The sequence below is a fragment of the Gobio gobio genome, assembly GCF_949357685.1.
Source record: "Gobio gobio genome assembly, chromosome: 2".
NCBI lineage: Eukaryota > Metazoa > Chordata > Actinopteri > Cypriniformes > Gobionidae > Gobio > Gobio gobio.
Window position 1 is genome coordinate 78,572,837 of NC_137098.1, and position 24,864 is coordinate 78,597,700.

Consider the following 24,864-nt stretch of genomic DNA (forward strand, 5'->3'; position numbering starts at 1 on the left):
ACCTGACTGAAGGAGCTCTTGATCTCTTTGAGGCCGAGCATATCCGCCGTCTCCACCATCATCCTGGGGCCCATTAACTCACAGAAGTCATCGAAATCCATCAGACCCCCGACTGAACACACACACACACACACACACACACACACCATGTGAACTGGGACGCGAGATCCACACACACACACCCACACACACACACCCACACACACACACACACACACACACACACACACACACACACACACACACACACACACTCACGCCTCATCTTGATCTGTTGTATGATCTCCAGCAGCTCCATCTCGGTGGGCATGTACCCCATCGTCCTCATGCACTCGGCCAGGTCCTTGTAGTTCAGATATCCGTCCTGATCGTAGTCGAACTCCTTGAAGGCCTCGGCCAGCTCTGGAAAACAGGACTCGTGTCACACTGCTGTTGTTCAGACCTGTGGTGTGATGTTCTGATACTCACCGTCCAGCTCTGGCTGAGATAACTCTCTCTCCTGACAGAGACAAACACACACAAACATCAGGTCAGTTCATCCTCATCACCTCGTGCATCGAAAACAACGCTTGCATTTACAGTTGTTTTACTCTCAGCCTCATTATTATCCAGCGTTTCTCTGAGGAGAGAGGAGAACCTTCCAGAAGAGCCATCTCTGCAGCTCTCTGTATCGCTGGAACCGCATGTTTATTGCTCAGTATCGCTGGAACCGCAAGTTTATTGCTCGGTAGCGCTGGAACCGCATGTTTATTGCTCAGTATCGCTGGAACCGCATGTTTATTGCTCGGTAGCGCTGGAACCGCATGTTTATTGCTCTGTATCGCTGGAACCGCATGTTTATTGCTCAGTATCGCTGGAACCGCAAGTTTATTGCTCGGTAGCGCTGGAACCGCATGTTTATTGCTCAGTATCGCTGGAACCGCATGTTTATTGCTCGGTAGCGCTGGAACCGCATGTTTATTGCTCAGTATCGCTGGAACCGGCATGTTTATTGCTCGGTAACGCTGGAACAGGCATGTTTATTGCTCGGTAACGCTGGAACCGCATGTTTATTGCTCGGTAACGCTGGAACCGCATGTTTATTGCTCGGTAACGCTGGAACCGCATGTTTATTGCTCAGTAACGCTGGAACCGCATGTTTATTGCTCAGTAACGCTGGAACCGCATGTTTATTGCTCAGTATCGCTGGAACCGGCATGTTTATTGCTCGGTAACGCTGGAACCGGCATGTTTATTGCTCGGTAGTGCTGGAACCGCATGTTTATTGCTCAGTAACGCTGGAACCGCATGTTTATTGCTCAGTAACGCTGGAACCGCATGTTTATTGCTCAGTATCGCTGGAACCGGCATGTTTATTGCTCGGTAACGCTGGAACCGGCATGTTTATTGCTCGGTAGTGCTGGAACCGCATGTTTATTGCTCGGTAGCGCTGGAACCGGCATGTTTATTGCTCGGTAACACTGGAACAGGCATGTTTATTGCTCGGTAGTGCTGGAACCGCATGTTTATTGCTCGGTAGCGCTGGAACCGGCATGTTTATTGCTCAGTAACGCTGGATCCGCATGTTTATTGCTCGGTAGTGCTGGAACCGCATGTTTATTGCTCGGTAGTGCTGGAACCGCATGTTTATTGCTCGGTAGCGCTGGAACCGCATGTTTATTGCTCGGTAGCGCTGGAACCGGCATGTTTATTGCTCGGTAGTGCTGAAACCGCATGTTTATTGCTCGGTAGCGCTGGAACCGGCATGTTTATTGCTCGGTAGTGCTGGAACCGCATGTTTATTGCTCGGTAGCGCTGGAACCGGCATGTTTATTGCTCAGTAACGCTGGAACCGCATGTTTATTGCTCGGTAGTGCTGGAACCGCATGTTTATTGCTCGGTAGTGATGGAACCGCATGTTTATTGCTCGGTAGCGCTGGAACCGCATGTTTATTGCTCAGTAACGCTGGAACCGCATGTTTATTGCTCGGTAGCTCTGGAACCGGCATGTTTATTGCTCGGTAACGCTGGAACCGCATGTTTATTGCTCTATAGCGCTGGAACCGCATGTTTATTGCTCTGTAACGCTGGAACCGGCATGTTTATTGCTCTGTAACGCTGGAACCGCAAGTTTATTGCTCGGTAGCGCTGGAACTGCATGTTTATTGCTCTGTAACGCTGGAACCGCATGTTTATTGCTCTGTAACGCTGGAACCGCAAGTTTATTGATCGGTAGCGCTGGAACCGGCATGTTTATTGCTCGGTAGCGCTGGAACCGGCATGTTTATTGCTCTGTAACGCTGGAACCGCAAGTTTATTGATCGGTAGCGCTGGAACCGCAAGTTTATTGCTCGGTAGCGCTGGAACCGGCATGTTTATTGCTCGGTAGCGCTGGAACCGCAAGTTTATTGATCAGTAGCGCTGGAACCGCATGTTTATTGCTCGGTAGCGCTGGAACCGCAAGTTTATTGATCGGTTGCGCTGGAACCGGCATGTTTATTGCTCGGTAACGCTGGAACAGGCATGTTTATTGCTCAGTAGTGCTGGAACCGGCATGTTTATTGCTCGGTAACGCTGGAACCGGCATGTTTATTGCTCGGTAGCGCTGGAACTGACATGTTTATTGCTCGGTAGCGCTGGAACCGGCATGTTTATTGCTCAGTAGCGCTGGAACCGCAAGTTTATTGCTCGGTAGTGCTGGAACCGGCATGTTTATTGCTAGGTAGCGCTGGAACCGGAATGTTTATTGCTCGGTAGTGCTGGAACAGGCATGTTTATTGCTCGGTAGCGCTGGAACTGACATGTTTATTGCTCTGTAACGCTGGAACCGGCATGTTTATTGCTCTGTAACGCTGGAACCGCAAGTTTATTGCTCGGTAGCGCTGGAACTGCATGTTTATTGCTCTGTAACGCTGGAACCGCATGTTTATTGCTCTGTAACGCTGGAACCGCAAGTTTATTGATCGGTAGCGCTGGAACCGGCATGTTTATTGCTCGGTAGCGCTGGAACCGGCATGTTTATTGCTCTGTAACGCTGGAACCGCAAGTTTATTGATCGGTAGCGCTGGAACCGCAAGTTTATTGCTCGGTAGCGCTGGAACCGGCATGTTTATTGCTCGGTAGCGCTGGAACCGCAAGTTTATTGATCAGTAGCGCTGGAACCGCATGTTTATTGCTCGGTAGCGCTGGAACCGCAAGTTTATTGATCGGTTGCGCTGGAACCGGCATGTTTATTGCTCGGTAACGCTGGAACAGGCATGTTTATTGCTCAGTAGTGCTGGAACCGGCATGTTTATTGCTCGGTAACGCTGGAACCGGCATGTTTATTGCTCGGTAGCGCTGGAACTGACATGTTTATTGCTCGGTAGCGCTGGAACCGGCATGTTTATTGCTCAGTAGCGCTGGAACCGCAAGTTTATTGCTCGGTAGTGCTGGAACCGGCATGTTTATTGCTAGGTAGCGCTGGAACCGGAATGTTTATTGCTCGGTAGTGCTGGAACAGGCATGTTTATTGCTCGGTAGCGCTGGAACTGACATGTTTATTGCTCGGTAGTGCTGGAACCGGCATGTTTATTGCGCGGTAGCGCTGGAATCAGGCATGTTTATTGCTCGGTAGCGCTGGAACTGACATGTTTATTGCTCGGTAGTGCTGGAACCGGCATGTTTATTGCTCGGTAGCGCTGGAACCGCATGTTTATTGCTCGGTAGTGCTGGAACCGGCATGTTTATTGCTCGGTAGCGCTGGAACCATATGTTTATTGCTCGGTAGTGCTGGAACAGGCATTTTTATTGCTCGGTAACGCTGGAACCGGCATGTTTATTGCTCGGTAGCGCTGGAACTGACATGTTTATTGCTCGGTAGTACTGGAACCGGCATGTTTATTGCTCGGTAGCGCTGGAACCGCATGTTTATTGCTCGGTAGTGCTGGAACCGGCTTGTTTATTGCTCGGTAACGCTGGAACCGGCATGTTTATTGCTCGGTAGCGCTGGAACCGCATGTTTATTGCTCAGTAACGCTGGAACCGCATGTTTATTGCTCAGTATCGCTGGAACCGGCATGTTTATTGCTCGGTAACGCTGGAACCGGCATGTTTATTGCTCGGTAGTGCTGGAACCGCATGTTTATTGCTCGGTAGCGCTGGAACCGGCATGTTTATTGCTCGGTAACACTGGAACAGGCATGTTTATTGCTCGGTAGTGCTGGAACCGCATGTTTATTGCTCGGTAGCGCTGGAACCGGCATGTTTATTGCTCAGTAACGCTGGAACCGCATGTTTATTGCTCGGTAGTGCTGGAACCGCATGTGTATTGCTCGGTAGTGCTGGAACCGCATGTTTATTGCTCGGTAGCGCTGGAACCGCATGTTTATTGCTCGGTAGCGCTGGAACCGGCATGTTTATTGCTCGGTAGTGCTGGAACCGCATGTTTATTGCTCGGTAGCGCTGGAACCGGCATGTTTATTGCTCGGTAGTGCTGGAACCGCATGTTTATTGCTCGGTAGCGCTGGAACCGGCATGTTTATTGCTCAGTAACGCTGGAACCGCATGTTTATTGCTCGGTAGTGCTGGAACCGCATGTTTATTGCTCGGTAGTGCTGGAACCGCATGTTTATTGCTCGGTAGCGCTGGAACCGCATGTTTATTGCTCAGTAACGCTGGAACCGCATGTTTATTGCTCGGTAGCTCTGGAACCGGCATGTTTATTGCTCGGTAACGCTGGAACCGCATGTTTATTGCTCTATAGCGCTGGAACCGCATGTTTATTGCTCTGTAACGCTGGAACCGGCATGTTTATTGCTCTGTAACGCTGGAACCGCAAGTTTATTGCTCGGTAGCGCTGGAACTGCATGTTTATTGCTCTGTAACGCTGGAACCGCATGTTTATTGCTCTGTAACGCTGGAACCGCAAGTTTATTGATCGGTAGCGCTGGAACCGGCATGTTTATTGCTCGGTAGCGCTGGAACCGGCATGTTTATTGCTCTGTAACGCTGGAACCGCAAGTTTATTGATCGGTAGCGCTGGAACCGCAAGTTTATTGCTCGGTAGCGCTGGAACCGGCATGTTTATTGCTCGGTAGCGCTGGAACCGCAAGTTTATTGATCAGTAGCGCTGGAACCGCATGTTTATTGCTCGGTAGCGCTGGAACCGCAAGTTTATTGATCGGTAGCGCTGGAACCGGCATGTTTATTGCTCGGTAACGCTGGAACAGGCATGTTTATTGCTCAGTAGTGCTGGAACCGGCATGTTTATTGCTCGGTAACGCTGGAACCGGCATGTTTATTGCTCGGTAGCGCTGGACTGACATGTGTATTGCTCGGTAGCGCTGGAACCGGCATGTTTATTGCTCAGTAGCGCTGGAACCGCAAGTTTATTGCTCGGTAGTGCTGGAACCGGCATGTTTATTGCTAGGTAGCGCTGGAACCGGAATGTTTATTGCTCGGTAGTGCTGGAACAGGCATGTTTATTGCTCGGTAGCGCTGGAACTGACATGTTTATTGCTCGGTAGTGCTGGAACCGGCATGTTTATTGCGCGGTAGCGCTGGAATCAGGCATGTTTATTGCTCGGTAGCGCTGGAACTGACATGTTTATTGCTCGGTAGTGCTGGAACCGGCATGTTTATTGCTCGGTAGCGCTGGAACCGCATGTTTATTGCTCGGTAGTGCTGGAACCGGCATGTTTATTGCTCGGTAGCGCTGGAACCGCATGTTTATTGCTCGGTAGTGCTGGAACAGGCATTTTTATTGCTCGGTAACGCTGGAACCGGCATGTTTATTGCTCGGTAGCGCTGGAACTGACATGTTTATTGCTCGGTAGTGCTGGAACCGGCATGTTTATTGCTCAGTAGCGCTGGAACCGCATGTTTATTGCTCGGTAGTGCTGGAACCGGCTTGTTTATTGCTCGGTAACGCTGGAACCGGCATGTTTATTGCTTGGTAGCGCTGGAACCGCATGTTTATTGCTCGTTAGTGCTGGAACAGGCATTTTTATTGCCCGGTAACTCTGGAACCGCATGTTTATTGCTCGGTAGCTCTGGAACAGGCATGTTTATTGCTCAGTAGCGCTGGAACCACATTTTTATTGCTCGGTAGCTCTGGAACAGGCATGTTTATTGCTCGGTAGCGCTGGAACAGGCATGTTTATTGCTCGGTAGCTCTGGAACAGGCATGTTTATTGCTCGGTAGCGCTGGAACAGGCATGTTTATTGCTCGGTAGCGCTGGAACCACATGTTTATTGCTCGGTAGCTCTGGAACAGGCATGTTTATTGCTCGGTAGCGCTGGAACAGGCATGTTTATTGCTCGGTAGCGCTGGAACCGCATGTTTATTGCTCGGTAGCGCTGGAACCGCATGTTTATTGCTCGGTAGCGCTGGAACCGCAAGTTTATTGATCGGTAGCGCTGGAACCGGCATGTTTATTGCTCGGTAACGCTGGAACAGGCATGTTTATTGCTCGGTAGCGCTGGAACAGGCATGTTTATGGCTCAGTATTGCTGGAACCGGCATGTTTATTGCTCGGTAGTGCTGGAACCGGCATGTTTACTGCTCGGTAGCGCTGGAACTGACATGTTTATTGCTCGGTAGTGCTGGAACCGGCATGTTTATTGCTCGGTAGCGCTGGAACCGGCATGTTTATTGCTAGGTAGCGCTGGAACCGGAATGTTTATTGCTCGGTAGTGCTGGAACAGGCATGTTTATTGCTCGGTAGCGCTGGAACTGACATGTTTATTGCTCGGTAGTGCTGGAACCGGCATGTTTATTGCGCGGTAGCGCTGGAATCAGGCATGTTTATTGCTCGGTAGCGCTGGAACTGACATGTTTATTGCTCGGTAGTGCTGGAACCGGCATGTTTATTGCTCGGTAGCGCTGGAACCGCATTTTTATTGCTCGGTAGTGCTGGAACCGGCATGTTTATTGCTTGGTAGCGCTGGAACCGCATGTTTATTGCTCGGTAGTGCTGGAACAGGCATTTTTATTGCTCGGTAACGCTGGAACCGGCATGTTTATTGCTCGGTAGCGCTGGAACTGACATGTTTATTGCTCGGTAGTGCTGGAACCGGCATGTTTATTGCTCGGTAGCGCTGGAACCGCATGTTTATTGCTCGGTAGTGCTGGAACCAGCTTGTTTATTGCTCGGTAACGCTGGAACCGGCATGTTTATTGCTCGGTAGCGCTGGAACCGCATGTTTATTGCTCGTTAGTGCTGGAACAGGCATTTTTATTGCTCGGTAACTCTGGAACCGCATGTTTATTGCTCGGTAGCTCTGGAACAGGCATGTTTATTGCTCAGTAGCGCTGGAACCACATGTTTATTGCTCGGTAGCTCTGGAACAGGCATGTTTATTGCTCGGTAGTGCTGGAACCGGCATGTTTATTGCTCGGTAACGCTGGAACCGCATGTTTATTGCTCGGTAGTGCTGGAACCGGCATGTTTATTGCTCGGTAGCGCTGGAACCGCATGTTTATTGCTCGGTAGTGCTGGAACAGGCATTTTTATTGCTCGGTAACGCTGGAACCGGCATGTTTATTGCTCGGTAGCGCTGGAACTGACATGTTTATTGCTCGGTAGTGCTGGAACCGGCATGTTTATTGCTCGGTAGCGCTGGAACCGCATGTTTATTGCTCGGTAGCGCTGGAACTGACATGTTTATTGCTCGGTAGTGCTGGAACCGGCATGTTTATTGCTCGGTAGCGCTGGAACCGGCATGTTTATTGCTCGGTAGCGCTGGAACCGCAAGTTTATTGCTCGGTAGTGCTGGAACCGGCATGTTTATTGCTCGGTAGCGCTGGAACCGCATGTTTATTGCTCGGTAGTGCTGGAACAGGCATTTTTATTGCTCGGTAACGCTGGAACCGGCATGTTTATTGCTCGGTAGCGCTGGAACCGCATGTTTATTGCTCGGTAGCTCTGGAACCACATGTTTATTGCTCGGTAGCTCTGGAACAGGCATGTTTATTGCTCGGTAGCGCTGGAACAGGCATGTTTATTGCTCGGTAGCGCTGGAACAGGCATGTTTATTGCTCGGTAGCGCTGGAACAGGCATGTTTATTGCTCGGTAGCGCTGGAACCGGCATGTTTATTGCTCGGTAGCGCTGGAACAGGCATGTTTATTGCTCGGTAGCGCTGGAACAGGCATGTTTATTGCTCGGTAGCGCTGGAACAGGCATGTTTATTGCTCGGTAGCGCTGGAACCACATGTTTATTGCTCGGTAGCTCTGGAACAGGCATGTTTATTGCTCGGTAGCGCTGGAACAGGCATGTTTATTGCTCGGTAGCGCTGGAACAGGCATGTTTATTGCTCGGTAGCGCTGGAACCGGCATGTTTATTGCTCGGTAGCGCTGGAACCGCATGTTTATTGCTCGGTAGCTCTGGAACAGGCATGTTTATTGCTCGGTAGCGCTGGAACCGGCATGTTTATTGCTCGGTAACGCTGGAACAGGCATGTTTATTGCTCGGTAACGCTGGAACAGGTATGTTTATTGCTCGGTAGCGCTGGAACAGGCATGTTTATTGCTCGGTAGCGCTGGAACCGGCATGTTTATTGCTCGGTAGCGCTGGAACCGCATGTTTATTGCTCGGTAGCGCTGGAACAGGCATGTTTATTGCTCGGTAGCGCTGGAACTGGCATGTTTATTGCTCGGTAACGCTGGAACCGGCATGTTTATTGCTCGGTAACGCTGGAACCGGCATGTTTATTGCTCGGTAACGCTGGAACCGGCTTGTTTATTGCTCGGTAGCGCTGGAACAGGCATGTTTATTGCTCGGTAGCGCTGGAACAGGCATGTTTATTGCTCGGTAGCGCTGGAACCGCATGTTTATTGCTCGGTAGCGCTGGAACCGGCATGTTTATTGCTCGGTAGCGCTGGAACAGGCATGTTTATTGCTCGGTAGTGCTGGAACAGGCATGTTTATTGTTCGGTAGCGCTGGAACCGGCATGTTTATTGCTCGGTAGCGCTGGAACCGGCATGTTTATTGCTCGGTATCGCTGGAACCGGCATGTTTATTGCTCGGTAACGCTGGAACCGGCATGTTTATTGCTCGGTAACGCTGGAACCGGCATGTTTATTGCTCGGTAACGCTGGAACCGACATGTTTATTGCTCGGTAGTGCTGGAACCGGCATGTTTATTGCTCGGTAGCGCTGGAACCGGCATGTTTATTGCTCGGTAACGCTGGAACCGGCATGTTTATTGCTCGGTAGCGCTGGAACAGGCATGTTTATTGCTCGGTAACGCTGGAACAGGCATGTTTATTGCTCGGTAGTGCTGGAACCGGCATGTTTATTGCTCGGTAGTGCTGGAACCGGCATGTTTATTGCTCGGTAGCGCTGGAACCGGCATGTTTATTGCTCGGTAACGCTGGAACAGGCATGTTTATTGCTCGGTAGTGCTGGAACCGGCATGTTTATTGCTCGGTAGCGCTGGAACCGGCATGTTTATTGCTCGGTAACGCTGGAACCGGCATGTTTATTGCTCGGTAACGCTGGAACAGGCATGTTTATTGCTCGGTAGTGCTGGAACCGGCATGTTTATTGCTCGGTAGCGCTGGAACCGGCATGTTTATTGCTCGGTAACGCTGGAACCGGCATGTTTATTGCTCGGTAGCGCTGGAACAGGCATGTTTATTGCTCGGTAACGCTGGAACCGACATGTTTATTGCTCGGTAGCGCTGGAACCGGCATGTTTATTGCTCGATAGCGCTGGAACCGGCATGTTTATTGCTCGGTAGCGCTGGAACCGGCATGTTTATTGCTCGGTAACGCTGGAACCGGCATGTTTATTGCTCGGTAACGCTGGAACCGGCATGTTTATTGCTCGGTAACGCTGGAACCGGCATGTTTATTGCTCGGTAACGCTGGAACCGGCATGTTTATTGCTCGGTAACGCTGGAACCGGCTTGTTTATTGCTCGGTAACGCTGGAACCGGCATGTTTATTGCTCGGTAACGCTGGAACCGGCATGTTTATTGCTCGGTAACGCTGGAACCGGCATGTTTATTGCTCGGTAGCGCTGGAACCGGCATGTTTATTGCTCGGTAACGCTGGAACCGGCATGTTTATTGCTCGGTAACGCTGGAACCGGCATGTTTATTGCTCGGTAACGCTGGAACCGACATGTTTATTGCTCGGTAGTGCTGGAACCGGCATGTTTATTGCTCGGTAGCGCTGGAACCGGCATGTTTATTGCTCGGTAACGCTGGAACCGGCATGTTTATTGCTCGGTAACGCTGGAACTGGCATGTTTATTGCTCAGTATCGCTGGAACCGGCATGTTTATTGCTTTCAGCTCTGAAACTTACAGGATATTCTTATATCACGATTAACTTTTATATATCAAAGGCTTAAAGGAAAGATGATTTCTCAATTCATCACCCCTTTATAGTTTTTTTTAAATTGCTTAAAGGAGAACTCCGGTGAAAAATGAACTCAGGGGTAGGGCTGTAACGATTTGACCAAAAATAAAAACCTTAATTATTTGAACATTTGACCTCGATTACGATTAATGAACGATTATTTTTCTTTTTTTCTTTTTGTTGTTTTGTTAATATTTTCTACTATTAAAAGTGGAATTTTTTTTTCTAATGAAAAAGTGCATTGCAATTTTAAAATACTTGAAGGAAACGGTTCACTTTCAGCAGTTATTGTCTATGGAGCAGATTTCTGTTTGTTGTACATCAGATACAGATAAATTAACACTGTAGGCCTACATTACATTTATTTGAATGCATTAATGAGAGAGTGATTGTGTGTGTGAATTACTCTTACTGTCTCTATTCATTATGAAGCTGTGGTTTGTACTTACTGCAAAGGTATTAAAATGTATGCCTATAACTGTTGAGTTTCTGAGCTACTTTAGTGACTTTCCTTTAGTCACAGCTTCTGTCTGAGTGTTCGTTTGTCAAAATATATCAGGCATTAGTTTCACATAATACACATCTGATGGTCGAAACTCGCTTTAATGTTCAAACTGGCAGGGCTTAAACCACATACAAATGACAAGCTTTGTGAGGACGCAGGTGAAAGATCTGCCTTCAGGGCGCGCGCGTTTTCAGAGACGCGACACGGCTCTGTGTCACAGAAAAAAGCTGAGCACTGAACGGAGAAGTTTTCCGTATTGTTGTTTTTGAATAGTTCACAATCGCTTTAAATGTTGAAACTGGTAAGCCTTTAAACGCATTTACTTGTCAAACTTTATGAGCACGAAAGTGAAAGCGGCTTCAGGGCTTGCGCGCGCCGTCTGTGTGTGTGTGTGTGTCAGCGCGTAGGCTATAAGAACAGCAATTAACTGACCTGTATAAACTGTGTAAAACATGCAGCTACTATAGTGATTATGGGCATCTATAAACACAGATAACTGCTCCTGCATCTGTGTGCCTGCAAACTGCACTTGATGTGACTGACGGGGCGGAGTCACGTGAAAACCGAAATAACCGACATGGGAAAAATACGTCGGTTAGAGGTTCTGAATGTCGATTAATCGTACAGCCCTACTTAGGGGTAATTAACACATGGTTACCGAGTAGATCGTTCTCTGGAATGCGTTTTCATGAAAATCGAATGTAAAGAGTTTTATCTCTTAAAACAGAATAGCTTATAACGCAAGTATATGGGGCATTGAATAAGTAAAATTAAATTGCTAGTTAATACCACTAACAAGGCTCAACATAGCCTCACACTAACACGGTAGCATAATGAGGGTCCCTACATGCAAACCGAAGCATTGAGAACTTTGTAAGTGTACAAACAGTTTAATAAGAAGATACTTTATAAAGACAGAACATTACGCGTATACAGACAGGAGCCATCTTGGAAAACAGAGTGCCCGAATCGCATCTGATAAATTTGGTCCCTGTCTTCTTTGTCCACGTCCTACTCCAGGTCTACCTCTTTCTTCACCTCTCTACCCCCTTCCCCTCTTTACCCCCTTCCCCTATCCCCCTCTCCTCCTCTCTTCCCCTCTTTACCCTCTACGCTCTACCCCTTCCCCTCTCTTCCTATCTTCCCCTCTCTACCCCCTTCCCCTCTCCTCCTCTCTACCTCTCTTCCCCCTTCCCCTCTCCTCCTCTCTTCCTCTCTTCCCCCTTCCCCTCTCTACCCCTCTCCTCCTCTCTTCCTCTCTTCCCCTTTCCCCTCTCTACCCCTCTCCTCCTCTCTTCCTCTCTTCCCCTTTCCCCTCTCTACCCCCTTCCCCTCTCTACCCCTTCCCCTCTCTACCCCTCTCCTCCTCTCTTCCCTCTTCCCCTCTCCTCCTCTCCTCCTCTCTTCCTCTCTTCCCCCTTCCTCTCTCCTCCTCTCTTCCTCTCTCCCCCCTTCCCCTCTCCTCCTCTCTTCCTCTCTTCCCTATTCCCCTCTCCTCCTCTCTCCCCCTTTCCCCTCTCTACCCCTTCCCCTCTCTACCCCTCTCCTCCTCTCTTCCTCTCTTCCCCCTTCCCCTCTCTACCCCTCTCCTCCTCTCTTCCTCTCTTCCCCTCTCCTCCTCTCTTCCCCTTTCCCCTCTCTTCCCCTTCCCCTCTACCCCTCTCCTCCTCTCTTCCCCTTTCCCCTCTCTTCCCCCATCCCCTCTCTACCCCCTTCCCCTCTCTACCCCTCTCCTCCTCTCTTCCTCTCTTCCCCTTTCCCCTCTCTTCCCCCTTCCCCTCTCTACCCCCTTCCCCTCTCTACCCCTCTCCTCCTCTCTTCCCCTTTCCCCTCTCTACCCCCTTCCCCTCTCTACCCCTTCCCCTCTACCCCTCTCCTCCTCTCTTCCCCTCTCTACCCCTCTCTACCCCCTTCTCCTCTCCTCCTCTCTTCCCCCTTCCCCTCTCTACCCCTCTCCTCCTCTCTTCCTCTCTTCCCCTTTCCCCTCTCTACCCCTTCCCCTCTACCCCTCTCCTCCTCTCTACCCTCTCTTCCCCCTTCCCCTCTCTACCCCTCTCCTCCTCTCTTCCTCTCTCTTCCCCTCTCCCCCTCTACTCCTCTCTTCCCATTCCCCTCTCTCCCCCTCTCCTCCTCTCCTCCTCTCTTCCCCCTTCCCCTCTCTACCCCTCTCCTCCTCTCTTCCTCTCTTCCCCCTTCCCCTCTCTACCCCTCTCCTCCTCTCTCCTCTCTTCCCCTTTCCCCTCTCTTCCCCTCTCCTCCTCTCTTCCCCCTTCCCCTCTCTACCCCTCTCCTCCTCTCTTCCTCTCTACCCCCTTCCCCTCTACTCCTCTCTTCCCCTTTCCCCTCTCTACCCCTCTCTTCCTCTCTTCCCCTCTCTTGCTCTATTCCCTCCTTCCCCTCTCTACCGCCTTCCCATCTCTTTCCCTCTCTACCCCTCTCTTCCCCTCTTCCCTCCTTCCCCTCTCTTCCCCTCTCTTCCCCTCTCATCCCCCCTTCCCCTCTCATCCCCCTTCCCCTCTCTACCCCTCTCCTCCTCTCTTCCTCTCTTCCCCCTTCCCCTCTCTACCCCTCTCCTCCTCTCTCCTCTCTTCCCCTTTCCCCTCTCTTCCCCTCTCCTCCTCTCTTCCCCCTTCCCCTCTCTACCCCTCTCCTCCTCTCTTCCTCTCTACCCCCTTCCCCTCTACTCCTCTCTTCCCCTTTCCCCTCTCTACCCCTCTCTTCCTCTCTTCCCCTCTCTTGCTCTATTCCCTCCTTCCCCTCTCTACCGCCTTCCCATCTCTTTCCCTCTCTACCCCTCTCTTCCCCTCTTCCCTCCTTCCCCTCTCTTCCCCTCTCTTCCCCTCTCATCCCCCCTTCCCCTCTCTACCCCTCTTCCTCCACGGCTCCCCCTCCATTTTTAACAGATTGGCTCATAGGTGTGGTCATTTGACAGTCAGTGCTTTGGAATTGAGGAAGTGACATCATGATATGCTTCTGTGTCTGATGTATACAAGTGTGTGTAGTGTTTTGCAAATAGTGTGAAGCTGACAGTGTGCTTACAGTTGGGCAGATCTAGGCCTGTGTTTTGCTCCTTGAGTGTAAGGTTTTGCTAAAGTTTAAAAGCTGTGGGAAAAGTATCGTAAAAAACTGTAATATATTTGCAAAGATTTCACACAAACTTCTTTCACGTTGTCATTATGGGGTGTTGTTTGTTGAATTTTGAGGAAAATAATGAATTTAATCAATTTTGGAATAAGGCTGTAACATAACAACATGTGGAAAAAGTGAAGCGTTGTGAATACTCTCCGGATGCACTGTCCTACACACACACACACTTTCACTTTTTCTCTCTCTCTCACTCAGACACACACTCTCTTTCTCCCTCTCTCTCTCTCTCTCTCTCTCTCTCTCTCTCACACACACACACACACACACACACACACACACACAGACTCATTGTCTCTCTCTCACACACACACACACACACACACACACACACTCACGTCATGAATCAAACCTCAGCAGGATGAGTTTCCTCTCCGTCCGGCCCGTCCTTCTCTAATCCTCGTTAAAGCTCATTACAGTAAATGAGGAGTGACACTGAACCCCGTCCTGTGCTATTATTACACGGGTCTGAGTGGGATTACACAGAATTAACGTGTGTTTAGGAGACGTCCGACACACACATCATGCTCTGACCCTGAACACACAGCACAAGTCAATCTCCTGAAACACTGACTGTGTGTGTGTGTGTGTGTGTGAGAACTGAACATGTCAAATGTAAACATGTTAACATGGATGATATACATCTGTATGTATGCATGTATACAAATATATGGACTACATTTATGAAACTTTTGTCCAAAATTTCCCCCTTTCTTGTCAGACATGAGTCATTAGGAAAAGCTGAATGAGAGTGTTTTGAGTTGTGCAGGAGAAAGAGAGAAACAGGGGACGTTATCTGAAGAGCAGCAGGAGTGATTGACAGCTGATACCTGTCCAAACACGCTGCTCAGCAGGTTGGTGTACACCTTGTTCATGGTTTCCTCGCTTGATTTCTTGGCTTTCTTCTTTACTGCGGCGTCGGCGGACTCAGTCTTGCGGAGGGCTGGTTTGGGGGCGGAGCCGTCAGCTGATTGGCTGGATTTGATGCTGTCAGAAGGAGAACATGCAGATGTGAGAGAAACTCAGTAACACTGGCTAAACACAATACATATCTGTGGTATCAGTGCACATGCGTACCTGTCTGTAGATGGCGCTCTCTCTGCATGCTGTGCCATCCTGTGTCTGTCAATGAGACACAAGCACAGAGCCATCAGGGAACATTTCAGTCGGATGTTCATGTTATTTACACTTTACTACCATAACACACTTGATCATTCTGAGAACATTCTGAGATATAGTTTTCATAAAAACCTTCTTAGAGCATATGTCTGGGTGAATGTGACGTTTATGCTGATACACACAAACACACGCACACACACACCATCAGTGTGTCGGTATCAGGAACACTTTTTTATTGCCTTTTATTCCCATCATGAATTAGAAAAGCCTCTGAAAACCATGGAAATATTACTTTAAAGTCTTTCAGCGGCTAAATTTTTGTCATATCAACTTCAAATTTGAAACAACTCGGTCAGACCTACGGCTTTGCTTTTATAGCAGTTTAGACTGCAAATTATTTAGTAAAATAAATAATTTTACTCAACAGCACGACTGTTGCGTCTCACGGGTATATCCAATAGCCAACAATACATGTTTCTTTTATGCCAAAAATCATCAGGATATTAAGATCATGTTCCATGAAGATATTCTGCAAATGTCCTACCGTAAATATATCATAAATGTATTATTAGTTGTAATATGCAATGCTCAGGACTTCATTTGGACAACTTCAAAGGAGATTTTCTCAATATTTAGATGTTTTTGCACCCTCAGATTCCAGATTTACAAATATTGTCCTAACAAACCAAACATAAATGAAGAGATTATTATTCAGCTGAAGATTATCTATAACTCTCAATTTAAAAGAATTTACCCTTATCCTCCAGGGTCACAGATTGTTTAGTTCAGTAGATTGGATGTCCAGCGTTCGGATGATCTGCCCTCATGAAGAGCAAGCGATCAGATCATGTATGAAGAGTAAGCGGTCAGATCATGTATGAAGAGCAAGCGGTCAGATCAGATCATGTGTATGTAGAGCAAGCGGTCAGATCAGATCATGTGTATGAAGAGCAAGCGGTCAGATCATGTGTATGTAGAGCAAGCGGTCAGATCATGTATGAAGAGCAAGCGGTCAGATCATGTATAAAGAGCAAGCGGTCAGATCATGTATGAAGAGCAAGCGGTCAGATCATGTGTATGAAGAGCAAGCGGTCAGATCATGTATGAAGAGCAAGCGGTCAGATCATGTGTATGAAGAGCAAGCGGTCAGATCAGGTATGTAGAGCAAGAGGTCAGATCATGTGTATGTAGAGTAAGCGGTCAGATCATGTGTATGAAGAGCAAGCGGTCAGATCATGTGTATGAAGAGCAAGCGATCAGATCATGTATTAAGAGCAAGCGGTCAGATCATGTGTATGAAGAGCAAGCGGTCAGATCATGTGTGTGTAGAGCAAGCGGTCAGATCATGTATGAAGAGCAAGCGGTCAGATCATGTATGAAGAGCAAGCGGTCAGATCATGTGTATGTAGAGCAAGCGGTCAGATCATGTGTATGAAGAGCAAGCGGTCAGATCATGTGTATGAAGAGCAAGCGGTCAGATCATGTGTATGAAGAGCAAGCGGTCAGATCATGTATGAAGAGCAAGAGATCAGATCATGTGTATGTAGAGCAAGCAGTCAGATCATGTATGTAGAGCAAGCGGTCAGATCATGTGTATGTAGAGCAAGCGGTCAGATCATGTGTATGAAGAGCAAGCGGTCAGATCATGTATGTAGAGCAAGCGGTCAGATCATGTGTATGTAGAGCAAGCGGTCAGATCATGTGTATGAAGAGCAAGCGGTCAGATCATGTGTATGTAGAGCAAGCGGTCAGATCATGTATGTAGAGCAAGCGGTCAGATCATGTATGAAGAGCAAGCGGTCAGATCATGTATGAAGAGCAAGCGGTCAGATCATGTATGAAGAGCAAGCAGTCAGATCATGTATGTAGAGCAAGCGGTCAGATCATGTGTATGAAGAGCAAGCGGTCAGATCATGTGTATGAAGAGCAAGCGGTCAGATCATGTATGAAGAGCAAGCGGTCAGATCATGTGTATGTAGAGCAAGCGGTCAGATCAGATCATGTATGAAGAGCAAGCGGTCAGATCATGTATGAAGAGCAAGCGGTCAGATCATGTATGAAGAGCAAGAGATCAGATCATGTATGAAGAGCAAGCGGTCAGATCATGTATGAAGAGCAAGAGATCAGATCATGTATGAAGAGCAAGCGGTCAGATCATGTATGAAGAGCAAGCGGTCAGATCATGTATGAAGAGCAAGAGATCAGATCATGTATGAAGAGCAAGCGGTCAGATCATGTGTATGAAGAGCAAGCGGTCAGATCATGTATGAAGAGCAAGCGGTCAGATCATGTATGTAGAGCAAGCGGTCAGATCATGTATGTAGAGCAAGCGGTCAGATCATGTATGAAGAGCAAGCGGTCAGATCAGATCATGTGTATGTAGAGTAAGCGGTCAGATCATGTATGAACGCACGCGTGTGACTCTTACCGTGAGCAGATGAGAGCTCCTTCAGCTGAACTCCTCTCTCTGAGTCAGGACTTCTTAAAGGTGATTAAATGCTGAGTGCCCAGATTAAGACAGGAAACATGAGGGAGTGGCCGACAGAAACAGAAGCAGAGAGAGAGAGAGGGAGAGAGGGAGAGAGAGAGAGAGAGAGAGAGAGAGAGAGAGAGAGAGAGAGAGAGAGAGAGAGAGAGAGAGAGAGAGAGAGAGAGACTTTTTGACTTTTAAGGTCTCTTTATTACAAAAAATTTAATTAAAACAGATTGACATTTAAAAAAAATAAAACATAAATCACACAAAATTTGAGTATTGTTTTAAACCCAAAAACTGCTCAAATATAAAAACGCAAAACTTCATCAGAGTCAACTTCACAAATAACCTGATTCACTCCCCATTTGTATTTAAACATCTGCAGATCATTTATCAACTTATAATAACTATACTCTATTTTTATACGGGATTTTATTAATCCCTTTAATATTGAAAGAACATCAGTTGATCCCGTATCATTCATTTGACTTTTTCTTGATAGCCATATAGCCATCTTAGCTTGCCCAAATAAATAGTTTAATAAAACATGACTCCTCATTTTACTTCTGCTGTACTTTGGACCATAAATAAACCTTTCAGGTGTAAATACCTCCCCCAGGGTTTGACACCACTCTTCCATTTTATCAAGTAATAGTTGTAATCTCACACAGTTAAAAAATAAATGGAAGACTGTTTCTTGCACTCCACAAAAAGGACATCCCTCCTCGACTTGTGTCTGTTTGTGGCTATTATACCATGCACAATCCTCCATTGCAGATCTCCAGTTCTTTTCTCAATGGGAGGTTTGTACAAGGTCCTCCAGCAGCCTTTAGGGGAAACGCTTGGCCCAAAGATCTCTTGCCATTTAGACTCTCTCACACTCTGAAGCTGTAGAAGATGTGACACCTTTACACACAGTACATAGATAGCCTTCTTTCCAGCATTTTTTAAAAATTCCAAGCTGAGGTGTCTTGAAGGAAAGCAGACCATTCTCCATTTCCTGCCATTTTCTAACGTCAGGTGAGAAATTCAGCTCTGGGAAGACAGAAATCTCATCCTCTCCAACAGGTTTCTCTAAGAGCAGTCTATAGTCTGGTGATAAAAACTCATAAATTTGAGTCAACATTCTCTCAACCACCCGAACCAATCTTATGCCCAGTTTTGAGGCCAAATTCTCAGCTGAGATCCATCCTTCCTCAGAAACAAAATGTCCAATTTTTGTAATATTTGCAGTCCTCAGTGCTTTTCTTAGGGTTACTGAATTAAAAACATCCAGGTCCAGTGCTGAGTTAAAAAAACAATGGTTCTTCTCTCAGCCATAGCCCCTTCACACCATTTGGCTCCCGGGAAAAACTGAAAAATGTCCATGATTTTAACATTGATCTGTAAAAAGATGTTAATCCAGTCAGGTTTAATTTTTCAGTGTCCAAAAGAAATAAGTGGCGGTCTAGACCCATGTTACCCGCTCTCTTCAGGAGGGCACAGGCTACCCCAGCCCAGCTTACATCCTCCCCATATAACAGTCTCTGAGCCGTCTGGAGTCTAAAAGCTCTTACTCTGGATCTAATGTCGACCAGCCCCTGTCCTCCTTCCTGTATTTGCAGATAAAGCACTGGTGCCTTCAACCAGTGCTGTCCTGACCAGAAGAAATCCACCAGACGCTGTTGAATTCTTCTCACTAGGTCTTCTGGGGGCTCTAGAATCATCATTTTGTGCCACAGAGATGATGCAACCAGGTTGTTACAGACCAGGATTCTCCCCCTATAGGACAGCTGGGGTAGCAACCATTTCCAGTGAGACAACCGAGCACACACTTTTTCCACAAGGCCCTCCCAATTTTTTTTCCTATATTCATCAGTCCCTAAAAATACTCCTAAATATTTAAAACCTGCTTTCCCTCACTGCAAACCACCAGGTAGTGAAGGACTAATAAAATCTTGACCACACCACAAAGCGTCACTTTTTTGCCAATTAACTTTGGCTGAAGACGCTTTCCCATAACACTCCAAAGCCTTTTCTAAACACTGAACATCATTATGATTTTTAATTAAAACCGTCACATCATCTGCATATGCAGAGAGTTTGATAAGACACTTGAAATCCAAAGTATTGACTTGTAAACCGGTTAGCTGTCTTCTCAATTGACATAGTAAAGGCTCGATGGCTATACTATAAAGTTGGCATGAAATAGGACAACCTTGCCTAATTCCTCGGTTTACTTTTACAGGAATACTAAGGCCACCAGCTATTTTAATCATACATTGTGCTCCAGCATACAGCAATCTTATTTTGGAAATAAAATGTTCCCCAAAACCAAAAGTCTTTAAGGTATCAAAAAGAAAATTATGATCAACTCTGTCAAAGGCCTTTTCCTGGTCTAATGACAAAAACCCTATATTAGTATTATTATTAGAGGCAAAGTCAAAAGTATTTCTTACCAAATGTAAATTATCTATTATAGATCTATTTTTTATACAATAAGACTGATCTTTATGTATAATTGTATGCAATACACCATTTACCCTTTTGGCCAAACATTTGGAAAATATTTTGTAATCGGAGCATAAAATTGCCACAGGTCTCCAGTTTTTTAACAGAGTTAGATCACCTTTTTTTGGGAGGAGCCCTCTGAAACAGCCCTCTAAAACAGCCCTCTGACAACTCAAAGGTAGAATACCATCATTAATGCATTTTTGGATTACCTCAAAATAATCATATCCAATAACATCCCAAAAAGCCTTATAAAACTCGGCAGGTAAACCGTCCAGTCCAGGTGTACGTCCTGAGGAAAGTCCCACAACAGCATCAGTAACCTCTTTGAAAGTGAGATCAGTCTCTAAAAATTGCTTATGTTCCACTGTTAAAAACGGAAGATCTTGTAGCAGTTGATTTCTATATTGTTCATCTGAATTATCAGCAGCATTTAAATTAGAATAAAAATCCACAGCAAGTTTGCACATCACCACTGGGTCTGAAGTGTTATGTCCATTATTGTCCTTTAAAACATACATCAGTTTATCTTGTCCTGCTTTTCGAAAAAAGAAGAAGGTCCATCCATATCTCTTATTGTTAGAAAGCGACTTCTTACTAGAGCTCCTTTAACCTTTTCATTTAAAAAGGAGCTCAGCTGATTTTTTCTTTCAGTCCACAGTTCTTGTAGATCATCATTATCATTCATGCTCTTTTCAATGTCCATAATCTCCTTTTCCAACCACTCTACTGTCTTTTTGAACATTAAAGAGGAGTGAGATGCATATTGTTGACAAAACCCTCTTATGTGCGCTTTACCAATTTCCCACCACTGCGTAATACTTTCATAAAGACATTTTTCACTTTTCCAGCTTTCCCAAAACAATTTAAAATTCTCACAAAAAATGTTATCTTCCAAAAGTTTAACATTAAAGTGCCAATAATAACTCATATGCTTTCTTTCGGTCAAAACACACTCAATTGTAATAAGTTTATGATCAGAAACAGCTGTAGGGATGATAGCTGTATTAACAATCTTATTTCTCATATTTTGTGATATATAAAACCGGTCCAATCGTGCCACGGAAACACTGCCATTGCCAACTTTCATCCATGTATACTGCCGTGCTGTTAAATTATACTCTCTCCATACATCTGAAAAATTAAAAATTGTAATTATATTAGCTAAAACTCTAGCTGACTGCGCATGAGGTTCTTCCCCATTCCTATCTCGTACAAAGTCTAGCGTGCAGTTCCAGTCTCCTCCTAATACAATCAAATCCCCATCCTGCTGTTGCTTTAAAATGTGCTTGAGTTTGGTAAAAAAAAACTCTGTCTGTTCCTATATTAGGGGCATAGATGTTCACAAACAAAAAAATTAAATTCATCATTTTAGCCCTTACAAGCAATAATCTCCCTGGTATCACTTCATTTATTTATAAAATATTTGTTTTGAGAGCAGGGGAAAAAAGCACAGCTACTCCAGCACTTAAATTAGTCCCATGACTAAGAATTCTCTCTCCTTCCCACCACAAGCCCCAATCAATCTCATTATCTTGGCTACTATGGGTCTCTTGCAAAAAGACAACACCTAGATCTTTCAGCCGTATAATTTCTGACAATAAACCATTTTTTCTCCCATCCCTCATTCCATTTACATTAATTGATCCCACCCGCAAGATTTCCATAAGCAAAGGGAAAAGGAAGATGAAAAAACAGAAAGAAAAAGAAAAGATATAAGCCATTTTAATTATTTAGTTTCCCCCCTCACTTTCCCTGTCTTTTTGCCTTGTCTGAGAACAGTAATATGCTTCTTAAGACGAAACCTCTTCTGTTGTGAGAGTTCCTCATTGCTAGCCTCTTTCCTAGCCCATATCACAGAAGCAATAAACTTCTCAGTATCAGGGAAGTAGTTACTTACTTCAATACCAACTTTTCCTTTTGTTTTATCCAAAAATGCATTAATTTGTTCAACAGTATACATATCAGTTCCTCTTAAACTATCTGCCCACTGATCCTCATATCCTATTCCGTCATCAGTACACTGGGATAAAGTATCCATCTCATCAGCCATATTATCCTCCAAGCCTTCCGCCTGTGCAACATCCTTGCCTTCACACACATATTCAACAGCACTCTGGGCCTCACTCTTGTCAAAATCATCTATTACATTTCCAGAGTGATCAGAATCAGCACTGCATCCAGGTTGCTCCACACTCTCAGCATTTAAAATAATATCACTCACCTCCTGCATCTTGCCTTCCTCCATGGCTCCTTCTTCCTGTCCCTCATTCCTCTGTTCTTCACTTTCGCTCTTTTATTGGTCAGTAATCTCTGTATTATTTACATCACCACGAGATGTAGATGCGCGCTGGTCATCTTTATGTGGACACGCAAAGCGTTTATGACCCAAGTCACCACACTCAAAACACTTCAGGGTCTCGGTACTGGCGTAAACCATGTACGAATTCTCTCACGGAAAGAAACTTGTAACGTACGCTCCGGTGAGTTTAAAAACATCAATACTTGGCGTCTAAAAGAAAGAACATGTTTGAGCGCATTGTTTTTACATCCAAGAGGGATCATTCTTACAGAGCTTGAAATCTTTCCAAATCTCTGCAGTTCTTTCGTAATGGTCTCATTAGATATAAACGGCGGGACGTTTGAAATTATAATTTTCGTTGTTGAAGCGGATAGCGGGGTTACCGTGACAAACTTTTCCTTCACCCATATTCCGCTCACAGTCAGCTGATTAACCATGGTGTCTGATTTTAAAAACACAACGACAGCTTTGTTTATCCGTGAGGCCGAAATTATGTTCTCAAAACCCACCTGCTCACCTACAACTATGAGCAGTTCTTCCACTGTCACTCCGGCCTCTGGTACACATTTGCACCCATTTTGGAGTGACAGAGTTGGCGTTCCTTGCACTGGAACAGACGCCATTTCGGCGTCTGAAAACCGTGCAAGCAAAACAAAACACTTTCTTTTCTACCCTGCAACAAACTATCCAGCAAGGGGGAAAAGAAAAGTTGGGGGAAAAGTAAGAGATTTTTTGAAAACAAAGTTTTCCACAATCGCTCTCACCGACACGCTCAACTCCCATACACTCCCAGCATTCACTCAGAGAGAGAGAGAGAGAGAGAGAGAGAGAGAGAGAGAGAGAGAGAGAGAGAGAGAGAGAGAGAGAGAGAGAGAGAGAATTTTGAATTTTACAAATTCATTTTATTTACAAAACTGCACAAAAATTTTGTAACATTAAAAAAACACTAACACCAAATAAAAATTACAGCAAATTATTAAAAAACAAAACATCATCAATAATTTCACAAAGAACCTTCCTTAAACACCATATCGTTTCAAAAAACAACAGATTTCCTTTTGCTTTGTAATATCGGAAATCAATCAAAATTCTGGATTTCACCATAATGGAGAAAAGCATTGTTAAATCTGTATCAGAGTTATTTTCAATCTTATTTTTCCTACTCAGATATATTGCCATTTTCGCTTGCCCCAATACAAAATTAAACAACTGACATTCATGCAAACGTTTCCGTGAAAATTTAAAACCACAAATAAAAACCTCCATTGAAAACACTTCATCAAAAGACCCAAAAACATTTTGTAAGACTAAAAATAATGGTCTTAACCTTGTACAATTCATGAAAGTGTGAAATACGGTTTCTTTTTCTAAACAAAACGGACAATTCTGATTTACCTCTCTGTTTATCTTTGAAACAAAAGCATTAACTGCTACGCTTCCATGCAGAATTCTCCATTGTAAGTCCCCTGTTTTTTTGTGTAATGGTGACTTATAAAGTGCTCCCCATTCAGGTCTTACATTCTCACTCAAGTGCAACACATTACGCCATGGTGTATCAATTTTACCATCAAGATTACTTTTGTTAAACACTTTTACACAACATTTATACATTTCTTTTCCAGATACTTTCTCTTTTCCTAATAAAACTAAATTCTTACATTTTAAAAACAAACCATTACACATCCCAAAATCAGGTGCTAAAATCAAATTTGGAAAAACATCATCATTCTTTGGCTGAATCAAGTCTTTTCCAAAGTCACTTAACAATTTAAACTCCTCTTCTGTAATGGTGTCACAGGTCGGGGCGGGCCAAACCAGACTGCACCCACCCCTGGAAACCCGGGAACCACCCCGAGGAACGTGTCAAGGACCAGACAGACAAGGGAATAAAATAATACAGTTTATTTATTATTGTTAAAAGGTCGATGAATTGGATAAGTCCTAATTAAAATCTTCTTCTTGCCACCAGGACAGTTCAAGAGTCTACCGACCTCCCGGGACGGGAGGGGAGGGACGTTCGTGGCGGACCGGAGGCTCGTCGGAGGGGAATCGGGGGGAATCCCCGCGCCGTCCAGGTAGGTCACAGGGTAAGTATTCCTCTACGGGACTCAAGAGGGGAGGCCGTGGTCAGACGAACCCCATTCAGACTGGAACCAGGTAAGTATGCCGATGCGAGGGCGAAGCGAGTCACTGGGGTTACTCCGGAGGGAGGTACTCAGAGGTGGGGGCAAGCGAGCCACTCTCTTCTTCTTCTGAGCAGGGTAAAGGCTTCCAAATAGGGCGTGTGGGGACCACCAGGTGGGGGGGGGACACTTTGAGCGGGGCGCTCACGTCAGCTAAACACTGGGACAGACACAGCACAGTTTCGACGGTTCAACAATATGTGAAGCTTTTCAACTGATATACCTCCTCTCCTTTCAAACGGGGTCAAGACTTCCAATAGGGGCGTGTGGAGACCACCAGGCGGGGAGGACACTTTGGGCAGAACGCTCCACTTCA

The 24,864-nt window shown here is 46.0% G+C and overlaps 1 protein-coding gene across 1 annotated transcript in view; it reads right to left on the reverse strand.

The window, feature by feature from the left end:
- The window catches only part of LOC307142661 (calcium-binding protein 2), a 21,123-nt gene extending 3,533 nt beyond the window's left edge, over positions 1–17,590 (reverse strand). Inside the window, exons 1-6 of the mRNA XM_079843688.1 lie at positions 17,529–17,590; positions 15,059–15,103; positions 14,812–14,968; positions 469–499; positions 259–402; positions 3–112 (exon numbers count right to left, since the gene is read on the reverse strand). Coding sequence (XP_079699814.1) covers positions 3–112; positions 259–402; positions 469–499; positions 14,812–14,968; positions 15,059–15,096 — 480 coding nt within the window. The 5' untranslated portion in view covers positions 15,097–15,103; positions 17,529–17,590. The remainder of the gene's footprint in view (positions 1–2; positions 113–258; positions 403–468; positions 500–14,811; positions 14,969–15,058; positions 15,104–17,528) is intronic.
- Positions 17,591–24,864: the final 7,274 nt, after the last annotated feature.